The sequence below is a fragment of the Schistocerca nitens genome, chromosome 2, assembly GCF_023898315.1.
Source record: "Schistocerca nitens isolate TAMUIC-IGC-003100 chromosome 2, iqSchNite1.1, whole genome shotgun sequence".
Classification (NCBI taxonomy): Eukaryota; Metazoa; Arthropoda; class Insecta; order Orthoptera; family Acrididae; genus Schistocerca; species Schistocerca nitens.
This window is the reverse complement of record NC_064615.1, coordinates 158,709,994-158,733,354: the sequence shown is the minus strand read 5'-3', so window position 1 is coordinate 158,733,354 and position 23,361 is coordinate 158,709,994. Positions and strand designations below refer to the sequence as shown.

At 41.0% G+C, this 23,361-nt stretch overlaps 1 protein-coding gene across 1 annotated transcript in view; it reads left to right on the top strand.

The window, feature by feature from the left end:
* LOC126235850 (protein phosphatase 1 regulatory subunit 7) overlaps nucleotides 1-23,361 on the top strand; it is a 75,856-nt gene that overhangs the window by 22,195 nt on the left and 30,300 nt on the right. The window contains exon 3 of the mRNA XM_049944716.1: nucleotides 6,135-6,190. Coding sequence (XP_049800673.1) covers nucleotides 6,135-6,190 — 56 coding nt within the window. The remainder of the gene's footprint in view (nucleotides 1-6,134; nucleotides 6,191-23,361) is intronic.

Sequence of the window (23,361 nt, the reverse complement as noted above, 5' to 3'; positions counted from 1 at the left end):
CTAGTGAAGACTGTTGACCAAGGCAATGACTGGTAACAGCAGTAAAAGTATGTATTTCTTACATTAATACCACAAACAGCTGATGCTACAAACTTAAGATTGTTACTACACTCCATCTACAGGTAGGTTATTGATCCCTACACCCATTTCATACATAATTTGCTATCCCAGGCTGTTAGTGATCTAGTGTATTGAATACAACTCTTTTCAAAATCAAACCACATCTATTGGTATTTTAAGTCTTTATTGGTTCTGAAAATGTCATTAGATTATTGGAGACCATGAAGCCATTTCTAATGTAAAGTAAAATTATAAACAAATTCCTGCATTCATTCACACAATATAATCACTTAAACACGATATGCACAAATATGAGCATGTCCAGTCTTCTAAAGGTAGGCACAGAGACTTAATGTCTACTACCATGATGCCATATCTGAACTACTTGGTCACCCACACGAAACGAAATTAACCAGCTCCAATAGAAGTGCCCCCCACACAAAAACAAATATTCATAATACTCGTACACCTTATACACACTAACACATCAATGACATCTGATTAGAATACTACATGAATAGATTCATTGACCACCAATCCTGTTTTTAAAGTTACCAGGTAATACATTATTTCTGTTGTGTCAATGACAGATGGCTTGCAAGTTCACATCACTGCATAATAGGAATGGACATCCATTAATGGCTATAATTTCTTCCTGATCAGTCAGGCCAGCAGCCGAGGCTGTGTTTCCTAAATTAATTGTTACTGTTACTGACAAGGGGAGGCCACGACTTTGGGATCACAGACTTACTTCAAACTTTGTACTCCTTTAGTAGGCCATTAAAACAACGTAATGTGGGAGTAGTAAGGGGTACTACTCTGGCAATTCCGAGAAAATTGCAAGAGAAGTTTTGCATGTCTATTATGTAACTGATGTGTTTGTGTGCAGGTGCTGGATGTTACAGTTCATGGTGGTCAAGTGGTTAGCTTTTGAGCTTTGGAAGACAAACGTGTATGAGGCAACGCTTCAACTCCCGTTCAAACCTTCATTTTTGTAGTAAAAGTGTAAATTCTGTGATATGCAAAAAATTTGCACCTAGGCTATTTGTTCTTGCTATGTTAGCAATGTCTCACCACTACAGAGGTTAACTGACAAATGGGGCCTGCCTCTGTGTCTGCAGCTCGAAGTGCTGAGGTGCAAAGTAGTTCCGAGTACCTTACCAGATTGCATGTACAATGGATTTTGCAAATCACAAGAGGCATACATTTTCAGGAAAACCCTGTGTGTTTCTTCATTTCCTTGTCAATAGTTATAATTAAATTTAATTAAAAATAGTAACATGAAATTCACAAAAACTTCATGAAAATACACGTTTTCTCAGATGTCATATAAATTAAATAGTATGACCAGTGATAAAAAAAAAAAGATTAAAAGTTAAGTTTGTGCGGGAGTTGAACTGTCGCCTCATACATGTTCTTCTTACATAAATCAAACACTAACCACTTGACCACCATGAACTCTAATGTCCAGCACCGACGCACAGATACATCAGTTACATAATGGATGTGTAAAACTTCTTTTGTGATTTTCTGGGAATTGCCAGAGTAGTGCACCTTACTACTTGCACATTCTGTTGTTTTAATGGCCTACTAAAGGTGTACAGAGTTTGAAGTAAATCTGTGATCCCAACATCGTGGCATCCCTCGTGAGAAAGATTGCCATGCTCACACGTAGTGAAGCATCTAGGACTCAGCACCAAAGTTCTTTAAAGAGGAAAGACTGTTGTGCTACTGGTACTCATAAGATGATGACCACATCAAGTGAGTAATGGCAGGACAAGGGAATTTACCATCCTTGGGCTGCATATCACATATTGAACAAGAGGTGGAGAAGTTCATTTTTCTCCAATGTCATGCCTACAGCCTCTCATCTCTGAACTTGAGTACTCCAGTAAGTCAAATTTACTTAACAAAAGGTCACTGTTCTAGATACTCACTGAGCTAGTACTGATATCACTTAGTATTAAACACAACACAAAACAAAATCTAAGGAAAGGAAACACTAAGCTAAACAGTGCCATACATACTAAATGACTTAACCTGGGCATTGTTGCTGTTTCGTGCTTCCGAAGAAGCTTGCGTCTGACAACAATAATACTCCACAGGTTAGTGGATATTAGTGAACTGTCTTTTCTTAGTTAAAGGAGGTTACTTAATGTAGGAATTACTTTAGGTTACTGATAACGGTGTAGACTCTTTTCAGTTCCAGTGTCTATGTTGAGCAAAAGATAGGTAAGTGTAATTGCTGGTTTTCATATTAATATTATGTGGATTTCCATAATGCAGGTGGAACTTTGGTATTTTCTTTTGAGTGAGGGAATGTCTCACTGCTGGCAGTTGGTTCCTTTTGAAGAGGGGACGCGGCCTTTCGGGTAAAACTATCAGCTAATTGCATGGTATGGATAATGTTGCAGTGAAAGTGACTCCTGTGGCCTCTGATTGAGCACACAAACAGGCACTGCCATTTACAACTGATGACAGCACTGGTGGACACCAAAACCAGTCCCAACCTGATAACGCAGATGCAATCAACCCTGGAATTGCAAGTGACAGCTGATTCCTTGTTACATCATCTATTATGGTGTGTAATAGGGTCTATCGTGTCACAATCTTGGAACCATACCCCTCCCCCAAGCTTCTCCAACTTTACTGTTGTGACCAGGAAAAGAAGATACTTGTTTAATTATAAACAGTGTCATAAAATGTTCTGACACCATGCTAACGACCACCCCAGTGTCAATGACAGCTACATTTTCACTGTGACACTGCAAATTTACGTAAGAGTGGCAGTGTACATTTTCATGTACATTGCTGTCTGCAGACAGAAAATCTTCTAATGGGATTTGGTCACACCTTGTAATTCTCTACTGGGAGATAAAATCTCTGGTCCTGTTGATTTGTAAGGTCTTCACGGGGAGCTGTAGGAGACCTCACATGAGTTTCCCTGTGTAAGGGGAAACATTTATATAAGACTGTCTGTGGGATTGTACCCCTCCTCACTATAGTTTGGGTTCCCTGTTAAACAGTTCCTGCATTACCCACAGTCTGTGTGCATAATTCATATTGCACATTGCCATATCTCTCTGCCCCTGTCGCCATGCTGCTGGTGACTATTTTGCCAAATAGCAAGTCTGTCTCCTTTCCCCATTCGCTCACAGCATTGCATCGGGGAGGGCTGTTTTGGACACTTAAATATTGTACATTATTTCTGTCACCTCCTATCCAGAATTCATCCAAGGCTGAAAATATATCTACTGACTCTTCTGCTGACTTTGAAAGGAAATTGATAAACTGCCACCTTACCCACGAGGGCATTCACTGAGTAAAGATGACCATGAGGTCTTCTTGGTCCACTGGTGGGTCCAGGTTCTGAGCAGCAGAGACCTGCAGGAAGAATATGTCCGTGCTTCCTAACTTGACATTGTACGGGGGTCCAGTAATCATTCTGCAGAGAAGATGACAGTTGCAGTCTGTCACACCCATTTCAGAAATGACATGCTACAATTAGTGTCAGTGGAAGTTTTACTCAGTCTAGGAGGCATGCTGAGGTAACGTAGTGGCTAAAGGCCTGTGCTCTCAAAAAAACAGGTAATCCAGGTTTCAGTACCAGTCTGACATGATTTTCATTTGTCACAGCACATTATTTCGATCTGTATTCTCAGGAGCAAATGTAAGTGCGTGAGTGTACTCGGGAGCTGGTAAGCATATTCATAGTATGATGGTCACACCGTACTTGAGATGTGTTTGATCATGATTTGCTTCCTTCACTAATGTTCTTAATGCTTAAAACTAAGACAATGACCATTTTTATGCACTGAACTGTTACACTTAAGACTTTTCAAAGGAAATGTGCTAACACATTTTAAAAGGAAAGTCTTTCAGAATTAGTGACACATTGTCTGCCGAGCAACAATGCTAGTCACTTTTACTTCTTTTTGTGCCAAGTAAAATTAAAGAATAAAAGTATGTAGTGTAAACTGACTTCTTTTGTAAACCTCTTACAAAATGTTGTGGTATCTTACATCATCATAAACGTACATAAAAGGCGTAAATGGAAACAAGAAGACATTATTACTTCAGTATAATTTCTGAACATCCCATGTTTCTAAAATCTTAAAAATATTTTGTATATGACATATGCAAAGTAGACTACAATGCTGTATACAATAAAACGTTCAGGAATATTGAACACACCATCTTGACAACCAACTAACAACCTTAAGTAGACAACTTACAGGCCATCATGGTATTTTTCTTACTTCATATATATTAGATACAATCAATCCTAGCTAAAAATTGATCTTATTTTACCTAAAATAAAAGTTCAACATTTGAGGAGAACAAAATTTGAATAGCCATCTATTGAAAATGAATTCAACATATGAGTCTACAGACTTTATAATCATTCTATTATTCATCAGTTAAAAGGTCTTTTGTGTTGACATTAGCATGTAATAAGGTCAAGTATCAGATTTAGAGTAGATTATATTCAGTTTTCATTCCATAGACCCAAAAGTGAGATGATTCTTGGGGGTATGGAACATGACAGAAAGTATAACATAAAAACATAAAATATTTGAAGTGGTTAGCACACTGGACTCGCATTCGGGAGGACGACGGTTCAATCCCGTCTCCGGCCATCCTGATTTAGGTTTTCCGTGATTTCCCTAAATCGTTTCAGGCAAATGCCGGGATGGTTCCTTTGAAAGGGCACGGCTGATTTCCTTCCCCATCCTTCCCTAACCCGAGCTTGTGCTCCATCTCTAATGACCTCGTTGTCGACGGGACGTTAAACACCACTAACCTAACCTAAAATATTTGAATATAATACTTACCACCCTGATCATTTGTCAGAAGAGTGTCAAAATACGTGAATACATTACAGTTAATCTGGAACTGTTAATATCTACAGAATTAATACACTGTCAGACTCATGTAGCACAAACAGTATGGCAGTATCTATACATTCATCCTTACCAGTAAACAATCTCAAGCATAAAAAGGATGAACCCTGTCCTTAGGGCAAGAACAACATACTGATTTAAAGTGTAAGGTACATTCAATCTGTTAATATTGCTATTGTGTATTTTGAGCATATGGTGAGAACATATGTTTTCAGTATGAGAGTCACCTACACTATGTACATCCTATAGCAGCTGCAGTAGCAGTGTACCTGCAGCATTTATCATTAAACCCACTCAGTAAGCATCTTTTGAAAACTGTATGTTATTGAACAATGAGAAACATAATCACCAGACTTCAAGCCTTATTGGACTAAAATACCAATTGTTATACATTATTCAAACATTGCTTAGAACATGCATTATTCAAACAGCCTGGAAGGTGACAACACAGTGAAGAAGTGTAATAGGGTTTCATGCAGTGTCACCACTATAGATGATGCAGTTTTGGATGCCTTAATAACTTCCACAACTGAAAAGAATATTTTGTGGTATCAGTGGGGTATATGTAGATCCTTAATCCAAACAGGTTGCAGAATAGAAACCAAAACCTATCCAACTTCTCCACTTTATTTTGCCATTAAGTCAATGATATTGAGATGCCACAGGTTGAGTAGTGCCTGCAATTTACATTATAGTGGGCTCATTGGTTCTGCATATCTTCCTATCAGTGTAATATCCTTGACATACTTCAATATTGTAAAACATTGTGTGACAGAATTACTAGATACTGTATAGCTCCGGATTTATAGTTAAATGGAGTTGTTGGCCTGTGCCGTACTGGTTGATTGCGATTATGAGTTGTCTCACACATGATTACAGTTCCATAATGTAAGATCTCAATATGTTATAAATGTTGACTACTATATTTACAGTTATTTTTTGTAATGACTCACTATGCCTTATTTTGGTCTTTCATTGTATGTAAACATCTGGAGTCGGTCTGTTAATGACTGAAACTGGCCATGTAATAAATTGATTGATACAGCTGTGTGCAACCATGATGTTTCAGCAATTGTTACGAGTAGTAAACCATCACCTCTTCAAAATAATATTTTTTTAAAGTCATTATCTCCTTTTGTTAGTATTTTAATTTCTCTTCTCTTTCTTCAGTTGAAGGCGAAGAAGACAAATATGGAGAAATACTTATTATTGATCCAGAGACAGAGGTATGACAGGAGTTTGCCAAACAATATATTAATATTCTTAGTGTAGGCTAACTGTTATTATTAGGTTATTAATTACTAAACAACTGTGACATGTAAATATTTGTTGTTCCTTCATTTTATATCACGCTACAGAATATTAATGGTTAGTAGTGGACTCTATGTTACGTAAGAGGAAAAAGCAAGCCTTAAACTCATCTCATGTGGAGTAAGATCTGCTCTAAGTGTACTTGCTGGCTCATGTTGCAGCTCCTAATTGGGAGCTTAGCATTTTTACCATGATAGCCTCTGTACTGTGTCCCTTCTAGGATTCATTAAATGCTACCTGCACTGGCCAGTTAGGAGTCCTGTTTCAGTCTGATGTCACAGCCTGCAGTGTAGGGTTTCTCAAAGAACAGTGGTTAATCCACAAGACAAACCAATATGTCATGCATCCACTGGCTGCTCTGCAGACTTTTTCAAATGATTTGAAAGAAACTATTTGGTAAAAAAATGGTTCTCTTATATCTTGTATTTTCATTCTTTAGTTTCATGATGAACTGCACCATTTCATTAATGGTCATTTTGTGATATTTTGAGATTAAGTAACTCATTGCACTAAATTTGAATAGTTTCCAATGAAAAACAGGTGTTGCTGTGAGTTTGCATTTGGTGCATGTTGAGTCATACGTTATAAAAGTTAGCTAACAGATTGACTTGGCCTTTAAACTTGGAAGGACATTTATATCTATCTCCTGGCCCCAGAAAATGAATTATGCATAGTACACCCAGTTCTGCTTGCTCATGCAAACGATAAAACAAAAATGAAAGATTCATAACATTCCTCTTATTTTGTAAATGATAGGTTATGGCAAATGATAGCATGCAAAGAGGAAAGTATTGTGCCAAATGGTTAACCATAGATAACTTGTGAAACAGAAATGGTGATGGTTTCTTTTAACTGAGAATGAGTTTTTTTATATTTAAACTATTGAGATGTCTTACCCTCAGTTGCTAGTTTACCAGCATGTTGCTTCAGCATTCCCGTGCAATTTAAACTGCACATTTTGTTGCAGTTTCAACTGCATTAAAAATGTTGGTGAGGTGAATCTTTGTAAACTCTTCTGTGTTCTGATAAAGGAAGCAAATTTCAATATAGCAAACAAGAGAAGCCTGGTTGTGACACTTCCCTGAGGAAGAAAAAGGAGTATGAAATGTTGGGAAGCCAAATCGTCACTTGCATTCCAATTTTGATGGAACCGTACATCCCATTGTATTTTTAACACTTTGAGTCGCAGTCCCTTTGGTACATGCACGTCACAAAATTCAGTTTTTTTTAGCATCTCTAAAATACGTATCCACCAGTTCCTTCGTGGTTCTTTAGTGGATGCAGGATCGAGGAACAGGTGCAGTTCATGGACAGAGAATTCAGATTTTATTTTATTCTACATCTAATACCATATAGTAAAAGTAATATGTATCTTTGTTTACTGTAGTTGCAGTGTCAGTTGTTAACATTAGCTTTCAATGTTGAAATATATACAGGTATAAAAGATTTACATTTCAGACAGTTACCAGTACAATGACTATTCCATAGATATTGAACCCTGACTGCTATGAAAGTCAGTAAATTTTATGAAAAGACACACACACCAAATGGGGCTGTGTATGTCGATGTTTGAACTTCAGTAGAACAACCACTGGGGCTTTAGAAGGGGAATGCTTTGCATATCATTGGCAGCAGTGTAAGTATTTGTGGCAGTGTCCCCATGCTGCATTGGCAGCTGTAGGTAACATGGTGGCATAACACGTGGTGTGCGCTTTAAAGTATGGCTGACTAGATAGCGGCTGATACAGCTAAAGGTTGTTCATTAATCTAGTTACAAAATAAAGTATATTTACTACAAATTAAGCTTGTAAATTTTATTTAAATTTCAATACGTGTTTAGTGAAAAAGAAAAAAAAATATGCGTGGGTTCCTATAATTACATTGAACTGTGATACAATTTAAATCACTGGCATCTTAGAAGAACTTTACAGTCAGGGCATCACCATACTGTTTCTTTTCTTGAAGACTTTCTGCAGACAGTTTTTGCACAAACTTTGCATGCTTGTTGGGTGCATCTTATTTCCTGTGGAAGGAGCTATCAGCAAAATGTTACACACTGTATAGCAGTACATTGATGTATACTCTCTTTCTTTGCAAGCTCATCATCTAATTGCAGAAGAAAATTTGCCTGATGCCAGCATTTGTTGTGGTAGTTGTTCCTTGTTTTGTGATACAAGATGAAAGCATTCATGGCTGTCGTCGTAAAAATGTGGAAAGATAACCATCTTCCACCATTTTATTTCCCTGCTCTTGAAAAGGTAGTATGATATGAGTTGATTATTCTTGTCTACACTTGCTCAACTGTAATATCTGTCCAGTGAAATTGTATGTTCCTTTTTGAGGTAATCTCACAGTCTGTTTTTCTTGCTAGGGACATGTAGATTGTGACAGCAAAGAACAAATACATATCATGAATTTCTACTCAAGTTCATGTGCTCCACAACCCTGTGGGTTTCATGTTTTTTGATCTTATCATTTTATCTGCAGTTGATTTCAAATATTTGTTTGTGTCTGCCTTATCATGTTTTATTATTGATGCAGAAAAAAATAGAAAAAATATTGAAAGCATTGCTGCTGTAATCCACTTCTATCACAGATTCACTTTCTTCTTTGAATTAAAGCAGTGATGATTGATCATATAATGTAGAATGTCTTCTCTTGCATGTTGGTTCTAAAGATGGAACTACATTTGAAGTGCTACCATGATTATTAGAAAATATTATCTACGGTTAGTGGTGGAATTTCATCTGAAGACACAGTGGAAGTCTAACTTATATTGCAGATTTCTCAAGCAAAATTATACAAAATAATGGAATGATAATATTAATATAATGCTGTTTTTGTGCTTGAGTCTGATTCAGATGCAAAATCACTGTATTCATTGTCAGAAAGTCCTTTTTGGAGCCAGAACCTACATATGGTTCCTTCAGAAGCTGCTCGATCTAAGTATCGGTCAAAAACTTCAATGTATTTATCAGAAAATGCACTGCTAGCCCACTGAGAAAGCAGCACCACAGGTCAGTGAAGCGGTTTCAAGCAAGTGAGGATTGTTCTTTGAGAATGCCAAACTAATTTAATAGATAATGTTGATCATATTGAGCCCACAACTGACATTAATGTTAATGAAAACCACCTCAGCTGTGTTATTACAAATTTATTGTGTTACAACCGGTTTTGTTTCTTTACATATCTTCAGATTGCACAACTTGGCAACCTGAGGTGTTAAAAGAAATGAAACCAGTCATTACACAACAAATGTGTAGTAATACAGCTGAAGTGGTTTTCATCTGTCATTAGTTTAAGAAAAATCAGTGAGATGGCAGCACCATGCAGAGATCTGTTCAGAGCACACCAAACCTGAAAGTGAGATATTTGTAAGAGCTGGGTTACATGTGATGTGACTTATTAAGTTTACAAAGTTTAATATGTTTTTAGTTATCATGAAGTTGGCAACTTCACATGGCTCTGCAACCTTAGCTAGATGGTTAATCTTTTGTCAGACCCTGAGTAGTTATTTGTATAAATTTTTTCAAAATGAACATTCGTGAAGCTAGTAATATTCAACATGAACAGCAGGTGCCCTACACACATCCCAGTTGCAAATCTGCATAGATAGCCCACATTTTCTTTAAGTTAGCAAGTAGCATTATCATACTTGAAGAACATAAATTGAATTTCCTATCATGTAGATCTGTGGAATATGTGTTGGCTGCCCTGGAGTACTTTCTCAGTTGTCAGGTACTGAGCCATTGTGAATTTGTTGACTGTAACTATTTTCCAGTATAGGTTCTTGCTTTACCGAAATATTGTAGTTCCAGTATGCACTGTATGTTGTGAGAAGTATGTGATGACCTCTTGGGCTTCATTTTGGCAAGGGATATACTACGTCAGACTCTCCTGAAATTAAATGCAACCTGTTTAAATATTGTGCAGGGCGGTACACTCAAGTAAACTTGGAAATGACCATGGTGTACATATTGCCCAGTTATCTGAAGTAATTGTCAGTTTCAAATAACGTAACAGCCTATTTAGGAAAAAAGTTTCATTCAGCAAAGAAATAAGGTAATAGTGTTTAAATATACGCAGGACACTGTATTTGTTGTTAGAACATGCTTTGTTGTATTGCAGGCAGAGGTGTGAAATATATCACAAAAGTTGTATGAAATAATTCCACTGTTTTTTTTTTCTTTGTAGATGGGTGTTTTTGTGTCTGCACAATGGCTCATACAAAATAAATTTTTGGTTAACAGGTGGCTGTAGCAGGAAGGCATTGTTTGCTGGCTGGTAGAGAATATGCCCCATGATAATGAGTACAGTAGTCATATGGGTACTTAATAAAATTGTTGCTGGTAGAGAGGAGGGCATTAGACATAGTGGTTAATATTAGTAACAAACACTGCATTAACATTGTAATTATAAGTTTAAAGGCTAATAACAGCTCTAAGATGTGTGTTCGTCCTCACACTGTAACAGATTTCCTACTAAATCAGAAAGAAACCTTGAGTGGAGAAAACAGTTAAATTTTTGATACAGCCAACTATGCTACCAACAGATACACTCCACTTATGACTCCCTTTCTTGTCATCCATCATGACAGCTGCTATCGAAATTTAATGAGATTATGAGCAGCACAATGTATTTTACACTGCATATTTATTCTCCTACACTTCCGCTTTCATTTGACTTGCTAGTTGATTTCTGTGTTTCACTGATTAAGGTGTCAGAGTGGCATGACGTTGGACTTTCATTGAGGAAGAAGGCTATTCAGATGCTAGTCTGACCACACTGATTTAAATTGCATGTGGTTTCCCAAAACCACCCAGTGTTCATACATTTATTTTTTGTTTCACAGATTATGTTCCATAAATCTCATCATGGAGAACCTCAGGGATGTGGAAGAAAAGGTATTCATTAACATGCAGAAACAGCCCCTGCAGGTTCAGGCCACTGGTAGTGTGTTCTTTACTGTGGTCAATCTTAATCACTCCTTATGCTGGTATGCGAAACCCCACCCTTAGAATTAGCTCATGTAGCTGAAAAGGATCAGGTTTGTGCCACATTATTCAAGTTGTGGAGGAATTTGTTATGGTATCTTGTCTTTCGCCGAGGAGCCCACCAATCAGCATTCTAGATATATCATATATCCATCTCAGACATTGCTGATTAAGGTATCATAACATCAGTTTTTGACTATCCAGTTAAAGTATCAATAGGAATGGGGCAATGTTTTTGGAAGTTCTTTGTAGCTAAGGTCAAACATTTGATCAGTCCCTCAGAACACCTCCGGCAGTGGGGTCGGCAGCTTCATAGTGTTGTATGTCCATGTGTTCTATAGCACCCTCAGTGTGTGTTGTGTATGTCAGTCTTCTATTTCAGTATCCTCTGCCATAGCATGTAGATAGGATAGGCAACAACCATTCCCAATTATCACTGATGTTTGCTAACCACTTGTGGGTTAAATTTATTTTAGCATCTTCTTAACTGAGAATCAGATGTTTCAGTAACATGCAAGTGATGACTGGGAGACAACCACAATGGTAGGTGACCACTTTAGCCAGGCCCAGCCTGACCAGTGTCTCAACATGTGAACTAAGAACAGTATTAGCTGGGTTGATTAGGGGGACAGTTTTGGCTGGCAGCCACGATAAATGGTGCAGCAGCCTCGGGTGCCACCCAGGGTGAATCTCCGTTGAGCTTCATCCATTGACAGGTGGAATTCATTAAGCACTCAAGAAGCATGTTGCATCAGAGGACTTCCCACTCATTGCCTTAAATATTGTGGGTTCAGTGGTGGATATGAGTAATTGGATGAGGTATTGATGAGGGTTAAACATGGATATCTACATGTACATGGCTACTCTGCAAATCACACTTAAGCGCCAGGCAGAGGGTTCATCAGACCACCTTCACATTAATTCTCTATTGTTCCAGTGCAAGCTCTGGTTTCCCTTACTTTGTTATGATGATCTTTTCTCCCTATTTAGGTCAGTGTCAACAAAAACGTTTTGCATTGGGAGAAGAAAGTTGGTGATTAAAATTTTGTGAGAAGATCCCGCTGCAAGGAAAGACACCTTTGTTTTAATGATTTCAATCCCAAATCGCGTATGATGTCCGTGACAGTCTCTCCCCTATTTCTTGATAATACAAAATGTGCTGCTCTTCTTTGAACTTTCTCAGTGTACTCTGTTAATCCTGTCTAGTAAGGATCACACACCATGCAGCAGTACTCCAAACGAGGACAGACAAGCATAGTGTAGGCAGTCTCTTTAGTAGATCCATTGCATCTTCTAAGTGTTCTGCCAATAAAACACAGTCCTTGTTTTGTCTTCCCATATCATTTTCTGTATTCTTTCCAATTTAAGTTGTTTGTAATTGTAATTCCTAGGTGTTTAGTCGAATTTATGGCTTTTAGATTTGGATTTAACATATAACTGAAGTTAAACAGGTTCTTTTTAGCACTCGTGTGAATGGCCTCACACTTTACATTATTTAGAGCCAATTGCCAATTTTCTCACCATACAAATATTTTATTTAAATCATTTTGCAATTAAATTTGATCTTCTGATGACTGTACTAGATGGTAAATGACAGCATCATCTGCAAACAGCCTAAGAAGGCTGCTCAGATCGTCTCCTAAATTGTTTATATAGATAAAGAACAACAGAGGGCCTATAACAGTACCTTGGGGAACACCACTAATCACTCTTGTTTTACTTGATGACTTTCCGTCAGTTACTGTGAACTGTGACCTCTCTGACAGGAAATCATGAATTCAGTTGCACAACTGAGACGATATTCCATAAGCATGCAATTTGATTACAAGCCGCTTGTGAGGTATGGTGTCAAAAGTGCCTGGAAGTCTAGAAATATGGAATCAATGTGAAGTCCTTTGTCGATAGCACTTAGTAGTTTGTGTGAGTAAAGTGCTAGTTGTGTTTCACAATAACAACATTTGCTAAATTCATGTTGACTATGTGTCAATAGACCAATCTCTTTGAGGTAATTCATAATGTTCAGACACAATATACAGGGTGTCCCACTCAAACCTCCCTGATTTCAAGGACCCAGGAGAGAAAAACCACAGTAGATACGACAGTGACAAATGGACCACATTGTATATCATCTCAAAGAATTTATATTCCCACATCAGAAGTGCCAAGTATCGTTGCCAGAGTGCAGCATGATCGCATGAAGTGAAAATGGCAACTCCACAGCAACGTGCGCAGGCAGTAATGTAGTTTGCAGAAACAAAATCGTTGATTACTGTTTAAAGAAATTATTGTTATGAGTATGAATGTGATCCACTTGATGTGAAAACAATTAAGGAATGGTATAGGAAGTTTCTGGCAACAGGAAGTGTTCTGAAACATTCTGACGGTGCACATTACAGAGTTTCAAAAGAGACAGTGGAGGATATCAGACAAATGCTCCTCAGAAGCCCACATAAGTCAGTTCGTCAAGCATCTAGGCAACTTGATGTACCTCAATCAACATTGCATCATGTAGTTCACCAGTGTCTTCATACATGTGCTTACAAAGTGCAAATTCTGCAACTTCTGATGCTGAACGACAAACCATGCCGACAAAAATTTGCTGCGGATATGCTGCAGCGTATTAATATGTATGCCAGCTTCCTGGAAAGATGTTTATTCTCATATGAGGCAACCTTTCATCTATCAGGAAGGCTTAATAGACATTATGTATGAATTTGGGGTCCGCAAAATCCGCACGTTGTCATTGAACATGTTCGTGATAGCCCTAAACTAAACATCTTGTGCGGGCTAATGCACGACAGGATTGTTGGACCATTCTTCTTTGTGAAACAAACAATGAATGGGTCAGTGTATCTGGATATGTTGGAACAGTTTGTGTACCCTCAGATACAAGACTTGCAACCCAACATCATTTTTCAACAAAATGAAGCTGCGCCGCATTGGTCAACGGCTGTTCACAAGTTCCTGGATAGGAAACTTCCCAATCATTGGATCCCACGTGGAGGACCCAATGCCTGGCCACCATGTACACCCGACATTATGCCGCTTGATTTCTTCATGTGGGGATTCATGAAGGACCATGTGTATGCGATCAAAGTGGATGATATTCCTATGTTGCAACATCGTATCACTAATGCTATTGCAACAATAACAGAGGAAATGTTACAAAGAACTTGGCAAGAAATTGAATATAGACTCAATATCTTCATGCTACAAATGGTTCACATGTAGAGGTGTATTGATGATGAATAAATAAATTCTTTGAGATGCTGTACAATGTTGTGCATTTTTCATTGTCGTATCTACTGTGGTTTTTTTTTTTTTTTTCCTGGGTCTTTGAAATCAGGGGGGTTTGAACGGGACACCCTGTATGTTCCAAAATCCTGCTACATATCAATGTTAATGATATGGACGTGGAGTTTAGTGGATTACTCCTTTTCCTGAATATTGGTGTAACATGTGCAACTTTCCAGTGTTTGGGTATGATTCTTTCATTGAGCAAGCAATTGTATGTAGTTGTTAAGCGTGGAGCTATTGCATCAGCTTAAAGAACCTAAATTGTATATGATCTGGACTGGATGATTTGCTTTTGTTAAGTGATTTAAGGTGCCTCACTACTTTGAGGACATCTACTGCAAAGTTAGTCTTGGTTACTCTTGTTGGCAGCTGTTCCTGATTTGAGTTGTGGACTGTTTACTTCGTCTTCTTTGGTGAAGGAATTTTGGAAGGTTATGTTTAGTAACTCTGCCTTACCAGCACTGTCTTCAATAATATTTCCATTCCTATCACACAGGGAAGGCATCAATTGTGTCTTGCTGTTAGTATATGTTGATTGATTGATTGATTGATTTTGACAGGGAAACTAAAACAGCTTTGGTCTAACTCACCACTGCGCGCACCGAAACAGAGTTTATTGTGCGGTATCGCTCCCTGTATATCTAGTAAGCCAACCAATACCCTTAAATAGTGCAAGGAGTTCCTTTATCAGTTTTTTGTTAGACACAATTTCTTCAGGTCTAGTTGTCCTGAAAATAATGTATCTCTGGCTCTCCAATGCCATGCATTCGAAGATTAGGTGTGATGCAGTTTCTTCACTCTCATCACAGATCTTACATTTAGGGGTCTTCTTCTGTTATATCCCTTGAAAGTAGGTGTTTTTTGAAATTCCCATGGCCGGCCATCAGTCCAGTCATGAGTTTAACCTCTTTCCTGTTCTATCCCAGGATTACAGAGCTTCTTTTAAAACATGGCTTAGGCATCATTACCTTACCAAGTTTTTGTTTATAGACCTTGGTCCAGTATTTTACGTGCCGTTTCGTAAGCCAGTTCCATAGTTCTAGTTTGATCATAGCCTTGATGATTGTCAATCTGTCGGCTTTTTCATTGCCACAGATCCCAGAGTGGCCAGGGACCCACACTAGGTTTACCCTATTGCTTTCCCCTAGCTCCACCAGACCCCTGTGGCGTTCTGCAGCAATCTTAGATCTTGTTTCAGGAGCTGCCAGTGATTTCAGGGCTGCCTGGCTGTCTGAATAGATTTAGATGCTACGATCCTTGTACCACCTACACATATTCTCCATCACACACGCCCTGATTGCAGTAATTTCAGCTTGGAATACTGAGGCCAGTTTTCCTGGAGAGATGATGCCCTCCAGTCTTGGCTGAACCCCGTACACCCCTGGCCCAGCACCTTGGTCTGATTTCGACCCATCGGTGAACCAAACTCTGTCCTCCGTAGGGTGTCAAACTGTTTTTTACCACTGCTGCCTGCTTCCAATTATTATATTGTAAGGCTTGTTGAAGCAGTTGGGAGTTATTATATAGTCAGCCAGTATTTTCCCAGCCGTTCATATATTTACCTCACTCACTATCTTAGCGTGTGATTCTGGATATCTCAATGCGATCCAGTTTTTACCAGTTTTAAGTCTGTATGAACCAGCTGCTGCCTCCATCTTGACTGGTAGGTGTAGTGAAGGCATGTCCAGCATGGCTTCCATCCCAGCAGTTGGTGTGCTGCTAATTCCGCCTGTTATGGCTAAGCCGGCCAGTCTCTGCACCTTAGCAAGCTCCTTAGCTGCAATCTGCTGTTCTACCTTCTTCCATTACACTATGGCCCCATAGGAAATCCTAGGTCTAACCACCGTGGTATATATCCAGTGCATACCTCTGGGGTTTAGGTCCCAGTTTTTGCCACAAGCCCTTCTGGTACTCACTAGAGTACCTTTCGCCTTGGAGCAGATGCTCTTAATGTGAGAGGCTCATGTTAATTTCTCACCTACGGTTACCCCTAGATATTTCACTATCCCGTTCACAGGTAGAGTTTCATCAAAGAGCTTTAGATTCCAATTTGAGTGTTGTATATGCCTCTTTGTGAATGGCACCACAACAGTCTACTTAGGATTAACCCTTAGATCCTGTTTCAGTGCACCAGTTGTGCACAATGTCCAGTGCATCTTGTGCCATATATCTAACTGTGTCAGTAAATTTCCCAAGTTTTACTATGACAAGGTCATCTGCGTATCCTTGGCAAAAGCATTGTCTGAAATTTAGTTCCTCAATGAGTTTGTTCACCATTAGATTCCACAATAAAGGGGACAGAACTCCTCATTATGGACAGCCTCTAGTGGTGTTAATTGCCATCTTTTCATTTATCATGGTAGCCTCTACCTTCCTTCCACTAGGTTCATAGGTCATGCACCTGTGCTGCCCATACCATGGAATCGAAGGTTGGGTTACTGAAGCACAACCCCCCCCCCCCCCCCCCCTTGATGTCCGGGATGATGCAGAGGTCCATTTCTTAAAAGTGAAGTGCTTTCTCCATCCTCCCAATGCATTGATGGAGAGCTGTCTCACATGATTTACCTGATTGATATGCATGTTGGTTTGAATGTAGAGGGGCCCTAATTAGTGTCCTCTCCCCAATATACATTAACCTGTTTTTCCAATGTTTTAAGAATGAAGGAGGAGAGACTGATTGGTCTCATATCTTTGACCTTTGTATGATCAATTCTCCCTGACTTTGGAATGAAGACAACCTTCACTGCCCTCCAGGCATTGGGAATGATTCCTACTGCTAGGCTAACTGGATAACCTGCATATGACTCTTATGAGATTCTCTCCTCCTTGTTGCAGGAGAGCTGGAAAGATTCCGTCTGGGCCAGGTGACTTGAACAGTTGGAATGTTCCCACCACCCATTGGATTTTATTGAAGTCAACACACTCCTTGCCCGATTCCCAGTCCTCTCTTCAAGTGCCTGAGAACCATTGTCTCTCTGGGATCACATTCTGGTCTGTGTTATCAGCCAAAGCATATTGAGGAAAGTGAGTATTGAGGAAAGTGAGTTTTGAGGAGCAGTTCCAGCATCTCTTGTGCTGTCTTTGTATATTCCCCGTCCTCCTTCCTCAGTGTACCTACTGAATTAGTTGGTACTCTAGTGAGGATTCTGTGAAGTCTGGCTTGAGCAGTTGTGCTCTCCACTTTCTCACAGAATGCCTTCCAGGATGCCTCCTTTGCTTGTCTAATTGCAAGATTGTAGTTGACCAGGGCCTCCGATATTTTGCCCATTGTCCTTTACGTCTCGCAAGGTTAAACAGTCTTTGTACCTGTTTTCTTTGTGTTTCCAAGTTATTGTTTCCACCAAGACACACTCCTATGTGTGCACTTCTTGGTGATTGTGCATTTGTCCTGGTATGAGGTCACTATGGCAGAGTTAACAGCCTTTCCTACTTCCTCATACTCTATTGGATTCCTTATCAAGGTTTTAATTTCCGATAAACTTAAGTCCAGGTCCCTCCTATAATGTCTCCCAGTCTGTTTTCCTGGGATTCCTATAGGCCATGGTCTGTCTGATTCCCATTTCAATCTTGAATTTAATGTACATGTGGTCCAATGTGGATGGTTCTAACGCCACGTCATTGTTTGACATAGCTGCCCGTTATCATGGAACCAAAGGTTATGTCAGTTACCTCTTTCCTTCTGCTATTCCTGAATGTAAGTTCATTGCCCCTATTCAGGACCTCCAGGTTGTTAGACAAGAGAAATTCAAGAAGGTATTGTTGGTGTCCTTGATGCCCCACACTAGATTGTAGGCATTGCGTCACATCCAACCAACAGTTGGTTGCCTAGCCGATAGCAAGCTTCTGTCAGTCTCCGCACCTCCAAAGGAGATGGAGAGCTGTCTTCGTAAGGAAGGTATGCCGAGGCCAAAAAAATTTCCCTCGTGATACCTTCCTCATGTTGCTGCATCCTGATGGTCGCTAGGTCCCTGGAGCAGAAATCCATCATTGCCATGAAAGAAATTCCATTTCTTATATAGATGTATATAAGTAGGGTTCTTGTATCAGGGCCACATCCACTTCCTGTCTGCCCGGGCAGCGGCTCAGCACAGCAACGGCCCCTTTACTGTGCTGCAGATTAATCTGCAGCACCTTGAGTCTCTATCTTGGTGCCATCATTGCCTTTGAGGTGTTTGGTTACCCTGACAGTGACTTGCGAGAACCCTAAAAACAATTTCAGGTCTTGCTCTCGCATTGCCTTCAGGGACTTCTCTCTGACCTCCACCGCCAGGGTTCGTCCTCCAGTACAGCCTTCTGGTTGATTACTCTCCTCTGTTGAGACTTTTGGGTTCTGGACCCCTATTTTCTCAAACAGAGTCTTTGGAGAGACATCCTTAAGGATCTTTGGTACCCATATTGATACCTTTGCGGTCTTAAGAAGCTCTGCTGCCACCTTCACCAGCAGCTTCGCATCCTCCCATGGGGAAATCATGGGCACCATGTGCACCCCCTCACAAACAAACAAAAATGAGGGCACCACGATCTAGATAGACCCTCCTAAAGTTGGGTCCTGGACCAGTGCCCCCCCCCCCCTTCCCCCAATCTTTCCAAAGAGGGCAATCTGTACGAGTTCCTCCTGCTGCGTGGCGATTGCTACCAGTGGATAGCCTTTCTGGATAACTGCCATCTTAAAAACTGAGACTGCAGTACTACAGGTCGGTTTCCCTATTTCTTGCCTTGGCTTTTTCTGGTCTCACTTATCCACGGAGGAGGGAGTCTGGGAATCCTCCCTTATCCTCTCGCTACCTGTCTTCGATGTTGTGGGGGTCTGTGTATCCCCTTCAACGTGAGACATTTTTTTTCTTGGGGGTCTTGGGCTCAAGCCCTTTTAATTCCTTCCACTTGGTTTGGGAAGCCATTCTTTACCTTCCTTTTGTCTCTGTTCCCTGAGGAGTTCCCTCCTCTGGGCCCCAGACAAGGCTTTCATCTTAATCTGGTCCAACTTCTCAGTTACAGTTCCCACTTCTTGCTCAGGTCTCGACCCTGATTCAGTTGTGGGAGTGCTTTCCATCGGTCCTGACCCTGATGTTTGGGTGGCTGAGGTCTCAATTTGCCCCTCAGTTTGCTTTAATTTATTTTCTTTTGTCATGTCCATCTTGGTCCCACGAGATTTGGGTATCTACATAGTCCACACCACGAAAACCCCATGCGGTGTAAGGCTACTTTCTCTGGGAGGTCACTCGGTATCCCTGAGGCTCTGTTTGCGACACATCTTCCTATGTGCCATGCACCCCTCGGCACGGATCGCATCACACCTTGGGTTGGGAAAGGGAGTTGGGTAAGGACTAGGAGTGGGTAAAGAAGACAGGATGTTGTGGGACATTCGTAGTCTGATACATCAGCTAAGGCCTCTCTGGCAGTAGGTCCTCTACCTTTGGCATAGCCCTCAGTTTCAGGTGGATACACAAGCCTCTCCACTCGCACCAACAGTGCTTCATCAAGGTGGTGTCCCCCAGAAAGGAGCATACGTTACATACAACAAGAACATCTTTGGATTTTATGCCCGGTTTTGAGACAAAGTTTCGCTGTGGCAACTATTATAAACATCTCGCATTGAAGTCTGTGCTAAATTTTGAGCTTCTGTAAAAGATTGCCAATCTTTATGTAGATTCTGCATTTGTTTAAATTTAGCATGCTTTTTTTGTTGTTTCTGCAACACTGTTCTGACCTGTTTTGTGTACCAAGAGGGCTCAGCTCTGTATTTTGTTAATTTATTTGGTATAAATCTCTCAGTTGCTGGTTATACTATTTCTTTAAATTCAGGCCACATCTGGTCAACAGTTACATTGTTGATTTGGAAGGAGTGGAGATTGTCTCTCGGTAGAGAGAAATAGATCTGTGAAGTTGAGATGAATTTGGACCCCTGGGTTATGGAAACAGTAAGTAAACAGTATGGGTAAGCTGAGATATGAGTGACGTGGTTAGGATTCTTGCTGCTTTGTGTAACAGGTAAAAATTTACATTTTATACTTTGTTGCTGTCAGTACTCGTCTAATATGTGTGATGTCGTGCAGGTGTCTTGTTGTGATCTCTTCCCCAGTGGTCCATATGTAGTTATAGCATCTGAAGTTTTATAGTATGAGAAATGTCAGCTTGTGTGTTAAAACTAACACACTAAAAAGACCCCCCAGGGGGCTCGCCACTCTTTGGCGGGTTCATGCTTGGCAACCATGGGGCCCCAGCCTTTGCAGCATTTTTTCCCTTCCATGCTGCATGTCTGTCCTCTTGCTATTCTTTTTCCCCTCCCTTGGGGGAACATGTCTGGGGTGTTATTGAGAATGTTCTGCATTCTGTCGCTGATGTAAGAACAGTCTCACCTTTGTTTTTCACTCCCTTTTCCTTTCTTTATTTCCCTTCTCCTCTCATTCCTCTGCTTCGGCATTTGAGGTTCCTCTTTTTCTTCTTCCTCCCTGTGTGCTCCTGAAGGACGACCCTCGCGTTTGATGTGTAACGGGTGACGGGGTAATGCATAATTCCCAGACCCATGTCGAAAGGTAGGGTTCGCACATACCCTGGTACAGGCCAGGCCCAGGGAGGGGTGATTGCCTGAGCTGTAACCTTCCCAAATTGGCGATTGATCCCTCTGTCAGCTGTTCGGGAAGTGTGACCTGAGGTGTGAACAATCACCTAAGGTGGGTGCGCCCCCTTGTGAAGGGGGCCCCCAGTTGGAAGGAGCACGCCATCGGAGGCGCTAGCAATCATGGGGATTTCCTTGCGATAAGTCAATCATCTTCCCACTCAACGTCTACAAAACGTAATCAGACTAATGATTCAAAGACTCTTCCCACTGCACCATGGTTCCTCGTGGTCTCACATACTGAAGACGGTCAGTCCTTCGCCACAATAAATCCGTTTACTATTCAGAAAGGCATTGATGCAGTTGCCGGCCCTGTGAAATCCTGCTCTCATTTCCGGAATGTCACTTTGCTTTTGGAGACCACTTCTGATTCTCAAGCACAACAATTGCTTGCTGCCTCGCTTCTTCATGGGTATTCTGTTGGTGTCAAGGCCAATAGAACTTTGAATTCTTCCCGTGGCATAATTTACGCCAAGCTGCTCATCGGTCTAACCAAGGCCAAAATCCAATCTTGCCTCTCTAATCAGGGTGTCATTGCCGTCCACTGTTTAATGAAAAAGGTACGTTCCTCCTTAGTGCCCACCCGCACTCTTTTCTCACCTTTGATAGAGTGTTGCTTCCGTCGAAGATCAAAGCAGGCTATGAAATTATCACAGTCCAACTTTACATTCCGAACCCGATGCGCTGCTACCAGTGTCATTGTTTCAACCACACTACAACGTCTTGTCAACACCCAGCCAAATGGGTCACCTGTGGTAGGGACATGCATGAGGGTGATTGTCCACCTCCTTCTCCCCACTGTATCAACTACAATGGCGACCACAGCCACCTCATCTCGGGTTGTCCCATGTATCTCGATAAGCGGTCTGTTCAAAGAGATCTGGGTAAAGGAAAAAGTGCCTTACCCAGTCGCTCACAATTTATTGTCTAGTCGCAAATCAGGCGTTCTCCCATCTGGTACCTACAGTTCTGTTCTTGTTAACCCCCGCTCCATGAAGGACATGGCCATGCAGACATGCGACCTCCAATTCAGCTCTGAGGTTGTGAAATCGCCCAGTGTCAAGGTAGCATTGCCATCCCCCTGTTCAGCTGTACAACAAGCCGTCAAACTCTCGCCTGAAGAGGTGAAGCCACCAGCCACACAACCGGTAGGTCTGAAAGGACAGAAGGAGTACTCCTGTGAAGACTTCCTCTATTCCTCCAGCCAAACAACACCCGAATCTTCCTCTAACCAGAAAGGCTCGAAGAAGTCCACCAAACGCAAAAGGTCTTCTCCTTTGCCAACTCAAAGAGCCTCTTGGATGGTGTCGCCACATGATACCTCAGCCCAGGCAGCCTCCATGTCGCTGCTGCGCACCAACAACTGTTTTTCAGCGTTGGACTCCACAGATTGACCATACAAGCAAGCTGACGCTTCCATGGACCCCATGGGGTAGGAGCCTCCTGCTTCTGTGCCCTGTAGTAGTGACTGTTCCACAGCTGTCACTCAGCAGCTGCCGAGGTGACATCCTAACATCTCCTCCTCGTCGTGACTCTTCTCCAATGGAATGTTCATGGCCTTCGGTCCCACAAAAAGGATTTATGGCTGCTTTTAGCATCGCAGTGTCCCCTTGTACTCTGCCTTCGGGGAATGAAATTGCGCCTTCATGATCGCTTTGAGCTTTCACGTTTCTTACTGATTCATTTTGACTTCCCCCTGAGGTCGGCATTCCATCTCATGGGGACATCATGCTGCTCATATGGGAAGACATTCATAGTCAATTCATCTCCCTGACTACAAATCTTCAAGTTGTTGCAGTTCGCCTTTCCTTTTCCCTCCTGACTTTTTCCCTCTGTACCATTTATGTCCCTCTGTCATTCGCTGTCACCAGGGCAAACTTCCTTCAGCTCATTGAGCAGCTACGTCCCCCATTTTTGCAACTTGGTGACTTTAATGCACATCATCCCCATTGGAGTTCTCCCAGAACCTGTCAGATAGGTGCCATCATGGCTGACCTTCTTAACCAACTTATCCTTTTCTGCATTAACACCAGAACACCCACTTCCTTTCCGATTCCTCGCACACCTATTCCCATTTGGACCTATCCTTGTGCACTGCCCAGTTTGCCTCTCGTCTTGAGTGGTTCGTTCTTTTTCACACCTACACGAGCGACCATTTCCCGTGTGCTATCCGTTTGCT